Here is a 17094-nt window from a genome sequence, read left to right as displayed (position 1 = left end):
AAAATATTATTTTATAACATGTAGGACCAGGACTGAGAACCGGATATGTTAAAGTTATTGAACGAAGATTAGGTGTATTCAGTGTGGCATTCTATGCGTGTGGTGTATGGCGGCCTCAATAGATTGCACTGTTTTAATACTGTACAGTGATATCTTTATGTTCGTCAGAAACTGAAAGAAAATATAGTATTCCAAGAGCTGATTTAGAAGTATGGCACATCAGGTGGGGTTTAATGAGCAGTTCTGTACCTGGCAGTAAAGTACTTGTGGGTGTATCAAGGCACCGGGGACATGGTATACCGGTTTAGTGATGAGCAGTGGCGAGTGACGTATAGTGTACAATTCCACGTCGTTTCCTTTTATTTTGTAAACAGTATATTGAATGTGAGGGAGGGAGGTGGGTGAGACAGGGAGGTGGGTCGAGACAGGGAGGTGGGTCGAGACAGGGAGGTGGGACGAGACAGGGAGGTGGGACGAGACAGGGAGGTGGGACGAGACAGGGAGGTGGGACAGAGACAGGGAGGTGGGACGAGACAGGGAGGTGTGGGACGAGACAGGGAGGTGGGACGGTGGGACGAGACAGGGAGGTGGGACGAGACAGGGAGGTGGGACAGGACAGGAGGTGGGACAGACGGAGAGAGACAGGGAGGTGGGGCGAGACAGGGGAGGTGGGGGCAGAGGGGGAGAGACAGGAGGTGGGCAGAGACAGGAGGTGGGGCAGAGACAGGGAGGTGGGAGACAGGAGGTGGGGTGGGGCCAGAGGTGGGGCGAGGGAGGTAGACAGGAGGTGGGGCGAGACAGGAGGTGGGAGACAGGGAGGTGGGGTGAGACAGGGAGACAGGGAGGTGGGGTGAGACAGGGAGGTGGGGTGAGACAGGGAGGTGGGGTGAGACAGGGAGGTGGGGCGAGGGAGTCAGCAACTCACCTTGTACTGCCTTTCATCTAAACTACTTCAGTTAACATATTATTAACCCCCTTCCCCCTCCTCCCACCCCAGGAGAGTCACTCAAAATTGTAAGTATATTGGAAGAATGTAAAGTCTGTTTTATATATGGTGTAGAGACGTTTGATCTGCTCCTTGGTAAGCATCTTCATGTATGAGTCCAACAGCGACTTGGTATTGGAGGATTGACTTCCGGGGAAATGCAAAGACTCGGGGGCTCCTATTCTCCGCAGGATTTCGTTGGAATCTTGTACAAGAGTCTCATACTTGGCGATGAAATCGTAGTCGATGGTGCAAAGGTAAGTGAGCTTCGGGTAGGGCATCCAGTGGATGTTCAGTCGGTATCCTCCTTCGATGAGGTAAGTTACAAAATCTGACCACTGGATATCGTTAATAGTTGCATTTGAGCGATGTCTCTTAACAAACGAAAGAACACCCTTCTGGAAGCTTTTGTTGTCAGGGACGAGGATCTTGTCTCTGTAAGCTGAGAGAAGCCGCTCAAACGGGTGACGCACAACCAGGAATTTGGTGTAAGACGACACCTTGTGTTTGAGATCAGACTTCTGAAAAAGGCGTTTGTTTAGTGATATCACCTTATCTTTATTGCTCAGTCTATTATTTTAAAATCAAGGTTGATTACAAACAAGTAACGATCAGTCATAATGATTTCACATACAAGCTAAGTCATCTTGTTGCCTGTAATAGACATTAATGCTCCAGTTCTCATATTTGCTACAGTTAACCTATCAAATATAAGAGTAATTTTTCCCAGCTCGTAAAATGTGCTCCTAACCAAACCTAACCAAACCTAAACAAACCTAACCAAACCTAACCAAACCTAACGTAACCTAACCAAACCTAACCTAACCTAACCTTATGTTTTACTTTTATTTATAATCTCATCACTTATCACTTCACTAGCCGTTCGGATGGTTGGTCTGATCTTCATTATTTTGTTATCCAGAGGAAACCTGTCATGTTTGGTAGCGAGGGTCACACTGGATAACACCCTTCTCACACGAGGCTCGAACCTTTGACATACTCTGTAGTCGTGAGAGATACGCGCGTTACTGCCGCACCACTAACATTTCACCTAGGTCGTAAGATGGGTTTCTATACTAACCTGACCTAGGTTTTTAATAAGATTAACCCACTGGGGCACAGGTCACCGACCCACATCGGGGACTGGAGGAGGATGAAAAGGAAAATATAACTTGCACCGTAAATAAAAACAGAAATGAAAAGGAAAAACAGAACAGATTAGAGTAAGAAACGGTACTTATACTGTATACCGTATGTTGCCCTGTTAAAGAGATGTTGCCCTGTTAAAGAGATGTTGCCCTGTTAAAGAGATGTTGCCCTGTTAAAGAGATGTTGCCCTGTTAAAGAGATGTTGCCCTGTTAAAGAGATGTTGCCCTGTTAAAGAATGTTGCCCTGTTAAAGAGATGTTGCCCTGTTAAAGAGATGTTGCCTGTTAAAGAGATGTTGCCCTGTTAAAGAGATGTTGCCCTGTTAAAGAGATGTTGCCCTGTTAAAGAGATGTTGCCCTGTTAAAGAGATGTTGCCCTGTTAAAGAGATGTTGCCCTGTTAAAGAGATGTTGCCCTGTTAAAGAGATGTTGCCCTGTTAAAGAGATGTTGCCCTGTTAAAAGAAATGTTGCCCTGTTAAAAAGATGTTGCCCTGTTGAAGATGTTTGCCCTGTTAAAGAGATGTGCCCTGTTAAGATATTTGCCCTGTTAAAGATGTTGCCCTGTTAAAGAGATGTTGCCCTGTTAAAGGGGCCTTCCTGTTAAAGAGATGTTGCCCTGTAAAAGAAGATGTTGCCCTGTGAAGATGTTGCCCTGTTAAAGAGATGTTGCCCTGTTAAGGGTAAACTTGCCCTGTTAAAAGAGATGTTGCCCTGTTAAAGAGATGTTGCCCTATTAAAAGATGTTGCCCTGTTAAAGTGTTGCCCTGTTAAAGAGATGTTGCCCTGTTAAAGAGATGTTGCTATGTTAAGAGATGTTGCCCTGTTAAGAGATGTTGCCCTGTTAGAGATGTTGCCCTGTTAAAGAGATGTTGCCCTGTTAAAGATGTTGCCCTATTTAAGAGATGTTGCCCTGTTAAAGAAGTGTTGCTTATATTAAAGAGATATTTGCCTATTAAAGATGTTGCCCTGTTAAAAAGATGTTGCCCTGTTAAAAAGATGTTGCCCTGTTAAAGAGATGTTTGCCCTGTTAAAAGATGTTGCCCTGTTAAAGAGATGTTGCCCTGTTAAAGAATGTTTGCCCTGTTAAAGATGTTGCCCTGTTAAAGATGTTGCCTGTTAAAGAGATGTTGCCCCTGTTAAAGGAGATGTTGCCCTGTTAAGAGATGTTGCCCTGTTAAAGAGATGTTGCCTGTTAAAGAGATGTTTGCCCTGTTAAAGAGATGTTGCCCTGTTAAGAGATGTTGCCCTGTTAAAGATGTTGCCCTGTTAAAGATGTTGCCCTGTTAAAGAGATGTTGCCCTGTTAAAGAGATGTTGCCCTGTTAAAGAGATGTTGCCCTGTTAAAGAGATGTTGCCCTGTTAAAGAGATGTTGCCCTGTTAAAGAGATGTTGCCCTGTTAAAGAGATGTTGCCCTGTTAAAGAGATGTTGCCCTGTTAAAGAGATGTTGCCCTGTTAAAGAGATGTTACCCTGTTAAAGAGATGTTGCCCTGTTAAAGAGATGTTGCCCTGTTAAAGAGATGTTGCCCTGTTAAAGAGATGTTGCCCTGTTAAAGAGATGTTGCCCTGTTAAAGAGATGTTGCCCTGTTAAAGAGATGTTGCCCTGTTAAAGAGATGTTGCCCTGTTAAAGAGCAACAATTGAGACCGTGTGTGTAAATGAGGCAGAAAGTCAGATCAACAACCTGGGACTTGGTCACATATGGCAGCAGGGTCTACCACTAGACAACACATTATGCTTCTAATATCTTCCCAGGCGGTAGTACCTCTCTGTTTGATAGCTACCTAGTACATATCGTATGGAGATGTGGTACTATATGGTGTGGACATGTGGTGACTAGACATGGGTACCGTAAACTTACCTGGCGGTTCTCTTTCCTTATGTCATTATTAAACAAGGAATGTAACCAAGAAAAAGTTTCATGCTGTTTTTTACTGATGCTGACGCGACCTGTTAGTTCCGCCCACACCACCTTCCACGTGGTACTGGCAACCTGTGAAAACAATTAGTAATTTGAGTTTTTCATTTTGTATAAAAGAAAAAAAAAACGAGAGAATATAAACTTAAACTATATCTAACAAATTGTCGATAGAGTAGTCCTAAAGTGGCCGCTAATGTTGTCTCAGCCACCGACACCTGACACAAACAAACTAATTTACTCTAATTTTACTTAAAGGAAAAAAGGGGAAAATGAAACAATGTGAGGTTGTGTGGAGATGTGGTATTATATGGTGTGGAGATGTGGTGACTAGTGTGTGTACTATTTTGGTGTGGAGATGTGGTATTATATGGTGTGGAGATGTGGTGACTAATGTGTGTACTATTTTGGTGTGGAGTTGTGGTGTTATATGGTGTGGAGATGTGGTGTTATATGGTGTGGAGATGTAATTCTAAATGAGTTTATTCATAATCGTTGGGATGACCGTTTCTGACGAGAAAGACCTTCAGCTAAATTATATAAAAGATACATACATTCAGTATCTCAAACGTGAGCACGTAGGTAGTAACCAAACAGGGAGGTACTACCGCCTGGGAATATATCGGAAGCATAATGTGTTGTCTAATGGTAGACCCTGCTGCCACATGTGACCAAGTCCCAGGTTGATGATCTGACTTTCTGCCTCATTTACACACAACTGCAGGGTCTCAACTGTTAATTGTTTCTCTTATTTTGACAATAAAACATACATACATTATATCGTTTCTCATTATTGATCTTTGTTGATGTATATGGTCCTTTATTATTATTATTATTATTATTCTCGCCCCCAGGCCCTGACGTGGGTCATTGGCCTGTGCCCTGATGGGTTAATCCCGTAAAAAAACAAAAACAAATAAACGCAATTGTAGCAAATTCACCCTTTCGGAGGACGGATTTAATATATACTTATTTTTACTCACAATAAGACATACTAAGGCAAATTAAGTATCAGTTATGCTACATTATGCGAAAACCATAATTTTAAAAGATCAAAATCACATTGAAATATTTACACGGCCGTCAGCAGAGGCGGGGAATATGACTGCGAACAACTTCATATTTCTCGCCTCTACTGACGGTCGTGTAACATCTCAAGTGGTTCTGATCTTTTAAAATGTTAGTTTTTTCATAATTTTGTATTACTGATAAGTAAATTTTTTTATTATTGTGGGTAAATATAAGTATGTATTAAATGCGTCCTCCGAAGGCGTGAATTTGCTACCAGAGTTTACAATTTCTGATAAACTTCCTACGTGATCGTGTTTGATATAATGAATGTACAGGTATCTTTATATAATTTAGCTAAATGTCCTTCTTGTCAGAATCGGTCATCTCAACGATTTTGAATAAACTCAATTAGAAAAACATCATAACTTCAGGACGAAATTGGAAAAATTTGCAACGTCAACCAGTCAACTTTTGAGGAGGGGCCGGGGCCTATCTTCTCAGTTGGGAAAAAAACGCCCTTATAGGAGCCATCTTTCCTGTCCTCTTCCCGCTAACTGAAAGACATGGAAATGGAAATAGGGTGTCCGTTTTTCAGGGCAATTTAACGCAAACGCAGTGCAAACGCATATATGAAATCCTAGCGTTAGTCTACAACTAGCAGAGAATAAGACACATGACGTATATAATCGTGTATGGCCAGTCAGAAGTTGCCCCAAAAAATATAATGCACAGAAACTATCATTAAGCTGTTATTATCTCTATTTAGTGTAAAGCTCACACACACACACACACACGAAAGAGTAATCCTGGAATCTGTCTACATTTGCAACATTAAACCAGAACTAAGCAACAGAACTACAGAAGGTTCCTCACTTATCAATACATGCATTTGATTATGTTTTCCACTGGTTAGGTTAGGTTGTGTGTGTGGCACTGGTGATAAATATAATGTTCTCCCATAAACTAAAATATGTTGAGCAGTCATACTAACACTAGACACACCTTATTCTGGTAGAGTACAGAGTGCCGTGTCTAGTGGTTCAAGGTGTTATGAGTACTGTGTTCGTTGCACTACATCACGGCAGGTGTTGGGTATATATAACAAAGGTCGCGTCAGTAGCCATAGTGAACATTAATACCATTCCTAACTGGAGGGAATACACTACTAAGAGCTTTACAATAAGACTGCTCGTGTTCATCACCTTGGGTACGAAGCAGTAGATAGCTTGGTGAGTGTCGTCGATCAGGAGGCGTTTAAGTGTTGGGTCTTTCTGAAGGACCTGAAATAGGCTGGAGTTAGTAGAGATCCTTCCACACTCCTCCTGCACGACAGCTCTCCTCTCCTTCTGTAGTGCCTCCCAACTGCTTGTACTATCCTCCCCCTTGACCTCCCCCAGCGAGGTGATGGACTGCCTATGAAGCGAGAGGACGTCATCTTGTGGCTGCCTGGCCAATACCCAAGATTCACCTGTAGAAAGACAAGGGTATTATATAGTAACCTGACTTTCTAAATAAACAAATAATGTCGAGTCTCATTACAGTAGCGCAAAGATGTTGATGATTCTTGTTAATGGCAAAAGGAAGCTCATGTAACCTTAATAATATCGTATTGAACTGTTAACTCGGTAACGTTTATTGAAGTTTAAATTAAATGAGTTTAGCTTTACCAAGACTCACACACAGTAATAAACAAGACTAGCACACATCATCTTGCCTGACCTCAACTTCAACATCCTGCCTGACCTCTGACCTCAACCTCAGCATCCTGCCTGACCTCAACTCAACATCCTGCCTGACCTCAACCTCTACATCCTGCTTGACCTCAACCTCTACATCCTGCTTGACCTCAACACTTACCCCAAAGAAACGGTTGAATGTGGTAGGCGTTAAGGTGGGGCGACATGTACCTGCAAAAAAAGACAATTATTTTTGTTGGCTTTTGACTTGTACGTGTTATATATTTCAAATAATAATATGTGAGTTACACACTACCACTACTACTACTACTACTTTGCTGTCACTCGAAATCGAGTATGACGATCATCCAGTTATGAGTCAATGATATGAGTTATTAAGAATGTCAAAACGTTGGTGAGCTCTGAGGTAACTCGAGAGGCCAATACGGGACCGGCAGGGCCGTCAACAGATGTTGCACGTGTGGAGGGCTACATAGGGCGGGAGGGGAAGCGGCAGAGTCTTTCCGGCGTTGGTGCTGTCTTCCTCTGTATGCAGTCGGGCTAACTCGAAAGTATTGACACCCTCTTGTGTGGTGCTCCTCCAAGATTTACGGTGCGGAGTAATCGTCTCCCAGGTGAGGGGGTCGATTTGGCACTTTTCAGGTTTGTCTTAAGACTATCCTTATACCTTTCCAGTTGCCCGCCAGCGTTACGTTTACTATTCGTTAGGTGACTGTAAGGTAGCTGCTTTGGCAGTCTACTGTCATCCATGTGGGTAACATGGCCAGTCCAGCATAGTTGTTCATGGATACTGGTAGCCTCGATGCTCCTACAGTTGGTGTCAGCGAGAATACTGGCATTTGTTGTCTTTTCTTCCCAGCAAACTCGGACGATGGAACGTAGTCTACATTGGTGGAAGTTTTCAAGTGCCTTGAGGAGCCTCCTGTATGTGACCCATATCTTGCTGCCATAGAGTAGGGTGGGAAGGACCACTGCTCAATATACGTGTAACTTTGTAGATAATTTCAATGCCCTACAGCTGAAGACACGGGTATGGAGTCTGCCAAAGGCTTGAGATGCACATCTGATCCAATGTTGAATCTCTTCATTGATGTCCGTGGTGGTGGACAGGTGGGAGCCAAGATACTGAAAGTGGGTAACATTAGAGATGGTAATACCGTTAAGCTGGATGGATGGTGGAGGTGTGGGTGAGCCAGGGGCAGGCTGAAAGAGAGTCTGCTGAATCTTATGTACATTCACCTCGAGGCCAAAGTGTGCATACGCATCTGCGTAGGTGTTCAGGATCTCTTGTAGGTCACGTTCAGTGTGAGCGACTAGGGTGGGGTTGTCTTCTGTATAATTATATAACACTAATGTATTAGCCCATATTTATATAAAGGCTTCTGTCTATGAGACGGGGTAATACATCGCTCGGTCACCACCATCCGAGCTTCTACGAGGAACTGACTAGTCTCGCAGAATACATCCTATACAGTACATATATCTACCCATGTTACAAACCTTATGTGCAAACACTAAACTGATGAATCTGGAACCTGAGGTTTAATAGTTACCGGAGTTACTGAAATGTCCTACGTGTAGGTATATTTTGTACAATGGCAAACATGGAAGATACTGACTTATATTAAGAAAAAAAAATATCACTGCCAAAATTAACACAATATTGGGAATAGTTAAACTTGGTATAGCAAATCCCCGTGCAAAATAAAATGGCAAGTAATCTTCTAGATTAGTAAACTGTGACTCTTTTCAAATAAGAAATAACTTTTAATTTCTTTGAGACAATATTGAGTTTACTAATAGTCCTTGTCTCTGGCTCTTTAGGGGTCGCCGACACAGTACCCACGGCATATGTAAACACTGTGGTGGTCCTTGTCACTGATACTTTGAAGGTGACCAACAAAGTGCCCATGGTCTGTTATTACACTGCTGTGAACCACGCTTGTTTTGGTGCTTCTCCTTGGTATACACTATCGGATCACTGTTTGGTAACCAATCATTGCACTGATGACTTGAATGTTTTGCTGATAAATCCCGGTGAAGTGAGGTTGGGAGGGCGTCTTGACTCACTGAGGGCTGACGGATCTGTGATTATGATTGTGTTTTCGACCACATAAGGATGACCTTACTGGGTGCAGTTGCCAAGTCAGGTTGGTTCTTTAGGCAGGCTATGTTTAGAGCACCATTTCTAGCCCCCTCCTCATGTAGGGTGAGCAGAGTGGCTCCTCGAAAGGGCTGCTCAATTGAAAAGACAGCACCGGATTGCACTGTTGCCTAGATCCCAGTGCATAAACGGACCATCTTATCGATGCCGCTCATGTGCAGAGTTGTGACTAAAGACTTCCTGCAGTCATCTCTGCCTGTCCCCTTCGCCACTTGTCCGTCGCCATAGGACTTTTGGGGGTATAGGGGTTTTGATGATGATTAGGAGTATGAGGAGCTGGATGATGGCTGTGCGTGAGTTAATTTTTGTGGTGAGGAAGGGGCGCAGGCTGCAACCACACATCTTGGCTCTCCATTTTCCTGATCCAGTGGTGCAAGCACTTGCAACGACTGGGGAGTGGGAGAGTTGCATTGGGCTGCCGATAGCCCAGTTTGTTGGGCTTCACCTTAGTAGCCTGTCCATCATGCATTGCCTTTATCTGCTGGTGTAGTTGTTGGTCACCTCTTCCACCTATACCGCCATTGGGGTTTTACTGAAGCTCTGCAAACATGTCTGCCTGATGCGGGGCGGCTCCGGAGATTTTTCTTTTGGGTTTACTCCTGTAGCTTTATACCTACCAAGGTTAATCCGCAAGCCAGCAGGGCAGCGGTTGGTAAGCGCCAGGACGTGTCCACATGCTGGTGGTTCTATGCGCCGTCCCTCTGGGGCCCATTACTGCTCCGAGATCCCCTGCTGGTCTAGCCTGGGCCCACGAGGCACCCAGTTACCGTGTGTTGCCACGAGGAGGCACAGCAGGAGTCTTGATGGTGAAGACTTCTGCAAGTTGCTTCCCTGTTCGCCACGAGGACTAGCCAGCAGCGGCAGCTGAAAGCAAGAGGGAGCAAGCAGTGCTTGCACCTTAACACTAACATAAGCTGCCACACTCAATGCATTGCATCACGCTGTACACACACACACACACACATACACACACACACATACACACACACACACACACATACACACGCACATATGGGCACACACGCACATACACACGCACATATGGGCACACACACACACACACACACACACACACACACACACACACACACACACACACACCCACACCCAACTTGCGCAGTCCGTCACTACAACAAAATTCAGCCCATAAGAGCCCGCACCGATAGATATAAGAACAGCACCATCCCATCTATTGTTAAAATAATAAACAACTCCTGATTTATGTACTGTACAGCCCTGCAAATGTATTCAATGCATATTATATCATTATGTCTAAATCAAATGTAAGTCTGTATATTTTCAGCCACCGGCTGCAACTCTATTAATAAACCGTTTATTATTATTATTATTATTATTATACACACACACATACAGACACAGACGCGCACGCACACACACACACACACACACACACACACACACACACACATACATACTCCAATCCTTGAGCTAGAAATTAAAATTCAGGGTATATGTCGCAGGTGTTTCGACAGAGTGGTCCAGCACACCTGCAGTCGTATTTCAACCTCCTGAATTTATTTCGTGGTTGACTATTGATGAAGTGTAATTAATGAGGCGATATTGTATTACAATGTTATCAAAAAGTTCATAAATAATTATTTTAATTACCTTAGATACAAAAAAAAAATAGTGAGGCAAGAAGTGACCCTCGGCGGCTGCCACGTGTCAGTAAACGCTGGCTGGACTGTCACGTGCGTCAGCTGTATGAGAACTTTCTATCGGATTATCTCTTCAATTTATATAAGATTCCAAGTAAAAAGTAATAACAGAATATCCAATGAGTTTGGTGAAGGTTAGCTTAGGTTAGCTTACTTTTACTTTTATCCTCTTCACCACTGATCGGCTCGTTAGCCGCTTGGGCGATCGGTCACGTCTGTTACTGTTTCTTTTCTTTTATCGTCTTCACCAAATGATCGACTCGTTAGCCGCTTGGGCGATCGGTTACGTCTCTGTCAAGTACTGGGCATGCACCGGCTCCTGAATGTACCTGAACCTGGTCCAGTGTTGGTCAAGTCTTCTCTTGAAAGAGCTCACACTCGGTGCCGTCACAACACTCTCTGGTAGATTGTTCCAAGAGTTCACAACTCTCACTCCGAAAAAGTTTGCCCTCACAGTTTTCTGAACTTGCGGCTTCTTCAATCTTGAGCTGTGACCCCTTGTGGGGCGAGCGTCCGCCAGATCCAAGTAAGGACACTCAACTGAGTAGTTCCCCTTGAGATGCTCAAACACCTCAACTAGGTAACCCCTCGCTCGTCTGTAGTATAAGCTAGGCAAGTTCAGGCGCTCCAACCTCTCAGGGTAGCTGAGGTGCCGAAGTGCAGGCACCAGTCTGGTGGCCCTCCTTTGAACATTTTCAGCCAACTGACAGTCCCTAGCATATCTCGGGGACCAGACGGGGTGACAGTACTCCAGATGGGGAAGCACTTCACTCTTGAAGATCGTTACGAGGGACGGATCGTCTAGATATCTGAACGACCTTCTTATAAGACCCAATAATTTATTTGCCTGATTTACCTTCTTCTTGCAATGGCCCAAGAACTTCAGCTCATTGTCAATATACATACCTAGGTCCTTCTCACATTCAGTCTCAAATATTGCAGTTTCTTCATCCCGTTGGGACATATGATACGCCTCCTTACCGTTGGTACTCCCCAGGAGCATCCTCTTACACTTCGTGACATTGAATCTCAGCAGCCATTTCTTCGACCATTCCTGGTGCCCACAGAGATCCTTCTGCATCTCTTCACAGTCCGCATGGTTCTTGATTTCCGGAAATAACTTGGCGTCATCGGCAAACATTTGCATGGAGGAGTGTACAACGTCAGGCATGTCATTTATGAAACAAACAAACAACAGCGGGCCCAATACACTGCCCTGTGGTACCCTGCTTGTGACAGGTATGGATGATGATTTCGTGCCATTTATCACCACACACTGCTTGCGGTCATGTAGAAATTTTTCCATCCACGCCAGGACATTTCCCCGAATTCCGTACCCTTCCAGTTTGATTTTCAGCCTTTCGTGGGGTACACTGTCAAAAGCCTTGGCAAAATCTTGGTAAATATTGTCGATATTACCACCCCGTTCCAGAATATGGGTCCAAATATCCAATACCTTGAACAATTGTGTTGAGCAGGAGCGCCCCGGCGTTAGGTTAGCTTAGGCTAGATTGGGTTAGGTGAGGTGAGGTTAGGTTAGATTAGGTTAGATTAGGTTAGGTTAAGCTAGCGTTAGGGTGAAATATTCTGGGGTGTTTATTCTTCAGGTTATCCCAATATTTATTTCGTTGAGATGTGTTTCTCAGACAAGTAGAACCTCGATCAAGAGTAACACATTCCCGTTGCATATTTTACAATATTTCCTTTCACAAGTAATGTCTTCATATATGTACTAAATACGTCCCCTTGTTGTAGATAATGGGACTGTTAAGTTTTGGGTATTCCAGATGATGAAAGGGCGTGGGAGGAGGAGACAGCCTGGGGTCACCATGATGTATGAGCTGGTCGTCAGGTAGGTAAGTTCTGGACAGTGTAAGCTAAGCTACTGTAGGTAGTCAGTAAGTGTAACACAAGAATTATTGTAAAAAAGTAAAGGTTAGTGGTGTCTTAAGAATATTAATCTACACAAGAATATTGAAAGATGAACAAAATAGGAAAGAAATCGATGGTACTCACAGCATCGCAGTTATCAGCAAGATCAATATGCACACGAAAATTTTAACTAGAGGTTTCCATCCAAACATGGCTACTGTTGGTGTTCCTTGTTGTGCCAGATAGTCACTACCTTCACTGCACACAATGGTTTTTTTTTAGATATATTCTTTTTAATTGTTGTTCCTTTATGCTTGTTATTGTCTTTATTATGTTTGTTTCCTGTGAGACATTTGTTGTTTGTTCTTGCTTGTTGCTGTCCACTCACGAATCTTCCGTCAATACTGTGTCAGTGTGTTCCTACTTTAGGTTATGCTTACATTACACGGAACACACTGCCTCCTCCTCCACAGACACATCCTTGAAAGTAAAGATATTTGATTACTAATTGTTACACCCACGATTCCTTCAAGCTAAGTTACAACACAAACTCAGTCCAGTAAAGGAGACCAGAAGTGTCGTATTTAACAACTTCTATACAAAATTAACGACATCAACATGCACTGGTATAGGTAAGCAAATCACGGTTTATTGAGGAAGGAAGAGAGATGAGTCCAAATTTCCCCAATATTAATAGATTCGACAGCTGAAGAAAGAAGGACTGTAGGAGGGAAGAAAATCATTAGACATTTCCTAACTTGCCTGTGGTGGATAATTAAGAGTTGTTACAGAGGACAATCCTCAAGTGCTGACCTCCACGATACATGGGAAACGAAAAACAATGACAATTGGGAAACGAAAAACAATGAAAATATGGTCAGAGTCCCAGACTTTCGATCAGTGGATTATGAGCGGTTAAGAAGGTACCGAGGTGAGGTCGCCTGGGAACAGTCAGGTCAGTCCCCAGTAGGATCGTGTTCCATCACAAAACTCGGCCAGGATTGGCAGTCGGTGTTTGCCACTGCTAGCAGAGGACTGGTCCTCACAGCTTCACTTGAGGGCAATCTCCTGGAGTCCAGGCGGCCACGCCACTCTTTAAACCATACATTTAGCAGAATCAGGACCTCTTGTCCGTAAACACCTCCCACACCTCCTTAATCTTTGCTCGGGTAAGGCAGCAGACGCCAGCACTCACCCCAGTGGCGATGACACTCCCGGTGGTAAACACCCCCCCAGCCGCCACATCTGGCTTGGTAAAGGTCTACATAATTACATCACCACATTCCTAACTGTGTATGGTGATGAAAGGCACAGTACACCACATTTCTTGACCTAAAAGCTGCATTTGATATTGCCAATAGGCAACCGATATTGTACAAACTAGCCAAAATGGATATAGGAGATAGGCTGTTACACTGGATATGTGGTTACCTAACCAACAGAAGGGCTGCTGCACTGTTTCAGGGTTACAAAAGTGAAGTTAAAGATATGCAACTTGGTACCCCTCAAGGTGGAGTACTTAGCCCCACTTTGTTCAATGTTCTTATGAATGCATTATTAAATTTAATACCAGACAACCCCAGCAATATCACAATCAGCTATGCTGTTGATATTCTTATACATACTAAAACTCATCGTGAAATGCAAACCACCCTGAACCATGTATACGCAGCCTGTGGTCGCGGCGATAACAAACAACGGAGTTAAGTTGGATAAGTTTAGGAGGGAGATAGGAAGGCACTGGTTCACAACTAGGTGGTGGACGAGTGAAACAAGCTTACCAACTTTGTAGTAAGTGCTGGAACACTGGAAAATTTTAAAAGGAGGCTAGATAGATTCATGGATGATAGAGAGTGATAGTAACTCTAGACAGGAGCTGCCATGCACAGGACAACCGGCCTATTGCATACTTCTTATTTTCTTTTGTTCTTATGTTCTTATTTGTCAAAGGAAGTAACATTGTGATAGGTCATTCGCTGAAGGTGACGCAATAAGTGGAAAATGCTCCTTCAACTGTATAAATGTCACGTACAGTAATTCCCAGTCTGGATTACTGTATACAGGAACTATATCACTTCGCTTATCCAGGAGCCTTAGGACTAACAACCCTTCAGATAAGAAACAACAGGTCAGATCTCACAAACTTTCAAAATCCTGAAAGTGATGGAAAACGTGAACTCGGGACATATCTTTGTGATGTCACGCACCACCAACACGAAGGGACAGAATCACAAACTCGCCAAGCCATCATGCAGAACGATTGATTTTGCTTTAGAAATTAACTACAAGCTCCATGAATATCTCTCCTCTGGAATACTTTCAGATGCTGTTCTAATAATTTAAGGGACTGAACTAACGGGACAAATTAGTAAACATTAATGTTGTTTTTAAGTATGACTCAACTATTACTAATATATTAATTAAGAATAAACCAACCTTGAATGTAAATGGAAGTGTTTACTGTATTCCATGTAGCAATTGTAATGGAAATTATGTGGGTCAGACTGGGAAAGCATCGCAACTCAGAATTAAACAGCACAAGTGCAATATTAGAACAGCATCTGAAAGCAGTGCACTGTTCGTTCATATAAGGAACAATAATCATCCCATAGATTGGGAAAACAGTTTAGACGTGTATAAATCATCATGTCACAGAAAGACTTCTAGTAGAAGCAAATTTGATAAGAGAAATGGTCAGTACAAAACTGATAATATGTTACACAAATTTATTTGTCAGTGGCCCAAGGTTAAAAATGCTTTGAAATCATGTAAGGTAGATGTATGATAGATGATTAGTGGGTCTCATATTTTTTGCCTGACGTGTCATGACTAGTTATGTCGCCCGTTCTTATAATCTCTTCTCATGTTTGCTGTGTGGTTGGTGTGTGGATTGGTGGATGTCATATTTTTTTTTTACCTGACCATGTTTTTTTTTGTAAGGTCTACATAAGCTCTCTCTCAGTCTTTGTAATTCAGTTGCCTCTGAAGATGTCTTGAATAAAGACGAAAGCTAAGGTTCTCCATTGTTTCCCCTTTCCCTGTGTGTGTGTATATATATATATATATATATATATATATATATATATATATATATATATATATATATATATATATATATATATATATATATATATATATATATATATATATAATGTAGGCGTTAGGTGACAGGAATTGTGACATTAAATGACGCCACTGACGCCAGATTATAGGAGACAGTGGTAATTAACGCAGGTAATCACATGTGCTGCCTTTTCCTCTAGGTGCGAGGTGAGATAACAGGAGTTGATCTCACATGATATGTGTTACCGCTACTGACACTTGTTTCATCAAAAGATAAAGCACACGTAGACGTTCACAGTTACTGGGTGAGTGGTGCTTAGAAAACCCGTTTCGTTAAGTAATTATAACTTAAACAATAATATTGTTTTCATTGATTGTAAAAATTACACCGTTATAAATAAAAAAAATTATACCCAGGCAATTGAAACATAAATCATAACACAAATAAAAAATAAAAATAATTACAGTATAAATTATCGTAATGTTACAAAGGATACAGCCTCAGTTTCCAAATAAAACATTACATAAGGTTTGAATTCTCTTCTTGGTCAGACGCTTAATGCAATACTTACCAAGTGAGGGAGAGGGAGGTTACAGTAATCAGTCACTAGCTGTTACCTGCGTCACGGCTGCAGCGAGACTGATACACGCTCCCGCCTCCAAAACTCACCAGAGAGTGGGTGTGTCTGCACCAACTCTATATAACCCAGCGAAACTCTTTGTAACGAGTATATAATACTTTCCAACCAGGGCAGTTAATAGGTAAAAATATTCTTATGGGAGATTGTTTCTATGATGAACACCATTACAAATTCCAGTATGGGAAATCGTGTTGAGAGACTGACACATTATACGGAAGCATCAACTCTTATATCACTAAACGCAGAATTGTTCCCGTCTCGTTACTCAATCCTCGTGCGACACCAATCTGTCTACTGATACCTTCTACACACATCCCGATAGTCAGTAAACCTTCTGAACACATCCCGATAGTCAGTAAACCTTCTGAACACATCCAGATAGTCAGTAAACCTTCTGAACACATCCAGATAGTCAGTAAACCTTCTGAACACATCCAGATAGTCAGTAAACCTTCTGAACACATCCAGATAGTCAGTAAACCTTCTGAACACATCCAGATAGTCAGTAAACCTTCAGAACACATCCAGATAGTCAGTAAACCTTCTTCACACATCCAGATAGTCAGTAAACCTTCTGAACACATCCAGATAGTCAGTAAACCTTCTGAACACATCCAGATAGTCAGTAAACCTTCTGAACACATCCAGATAGTCAGTAAACCTTCTGAACACATCCAGATAGTCAGTAAACCTTCTGAACACATCCAGATAGTCAGTAAACCTTCTGAACACATCCAGATAGTCAGTAAACCTTCACATCCAGATAGTCAATAAACCTTCTGAACACATCCAGATAGTCAGTAAACCTTCTGAACACATCCAGATAGATAGTCAGTAAACCTTCTGAACACATCCAGATAGTCAGTAAACCTTCTGAACACATCCAGATAGTCAGTAAACCTTCTGAACACATCCA

The 17094-nt window shown here is 42.6% G+C and overlaps 1 protein-coding gene across 2 annotated transcripts; it reads right to left on the bottom strand.

Moving 5' to 3' along the window:
• Positions 1 to 841: 841 nt before the first annotated feature.
• On the bottom strand, positions 842 to 16172 carry LOC121871753 (carbohydrate sulfotransferase 11-like). Of its 2 annotated transcripts, XM_042374181.1 has the most exons (6): positions 16110 to 16172; positions 12619 to 12954; positions 6920 to 6969; positions 6265 to 6530; positions 3995 to 4126; positions 842 to 1506 (listed from the first exon to the last, which is right to left on the bottom strand). In XM_042374181.1, the coding sequence occupies exons 2-6, from the start codon at positions 12684 to 12686 to the stop codon at positions 1003 to 1005; spliced, it is 1020 nt and encodes a 339-aa protein (XP_042230115.1). In that variant the 5' UTR covers positions 12687 to 12954; positions 16110 to 16172; the 3' UTR covers positions 842 to 1002. The 2 variants fall into 2 exon arrangements, with proteins under 2 accessions (XP_042230115.1, XP_042230116.1); XM_042374182.1 differs by lacking the exon at positions 12619 to 12954.
• Between the last annotated feature and the right edge of the window lie 922 nt (positions 16173 to 17094).

The sequence above is a fragment of the Homarus americanus genome, unplaced genomic scaffold (assembly GCF_018991925.1).
Source record: "Homarus americanus isolate GMGI-L3 unplaced genomic scaffold, GMGI_Hamer_2.0 scaffold39675, whole genome shotgun sequence".
NCBI classification, from domain to species: domain Eukaryota; kingdom Metazoa; phylum Arthropoda; class Malacostraca; order Decapoda; family Nephropidae; genus Homarus; species Homarus americanus.
This window is presented reverse-complemented; position numbering and strand designations above follow the sequence as displayed.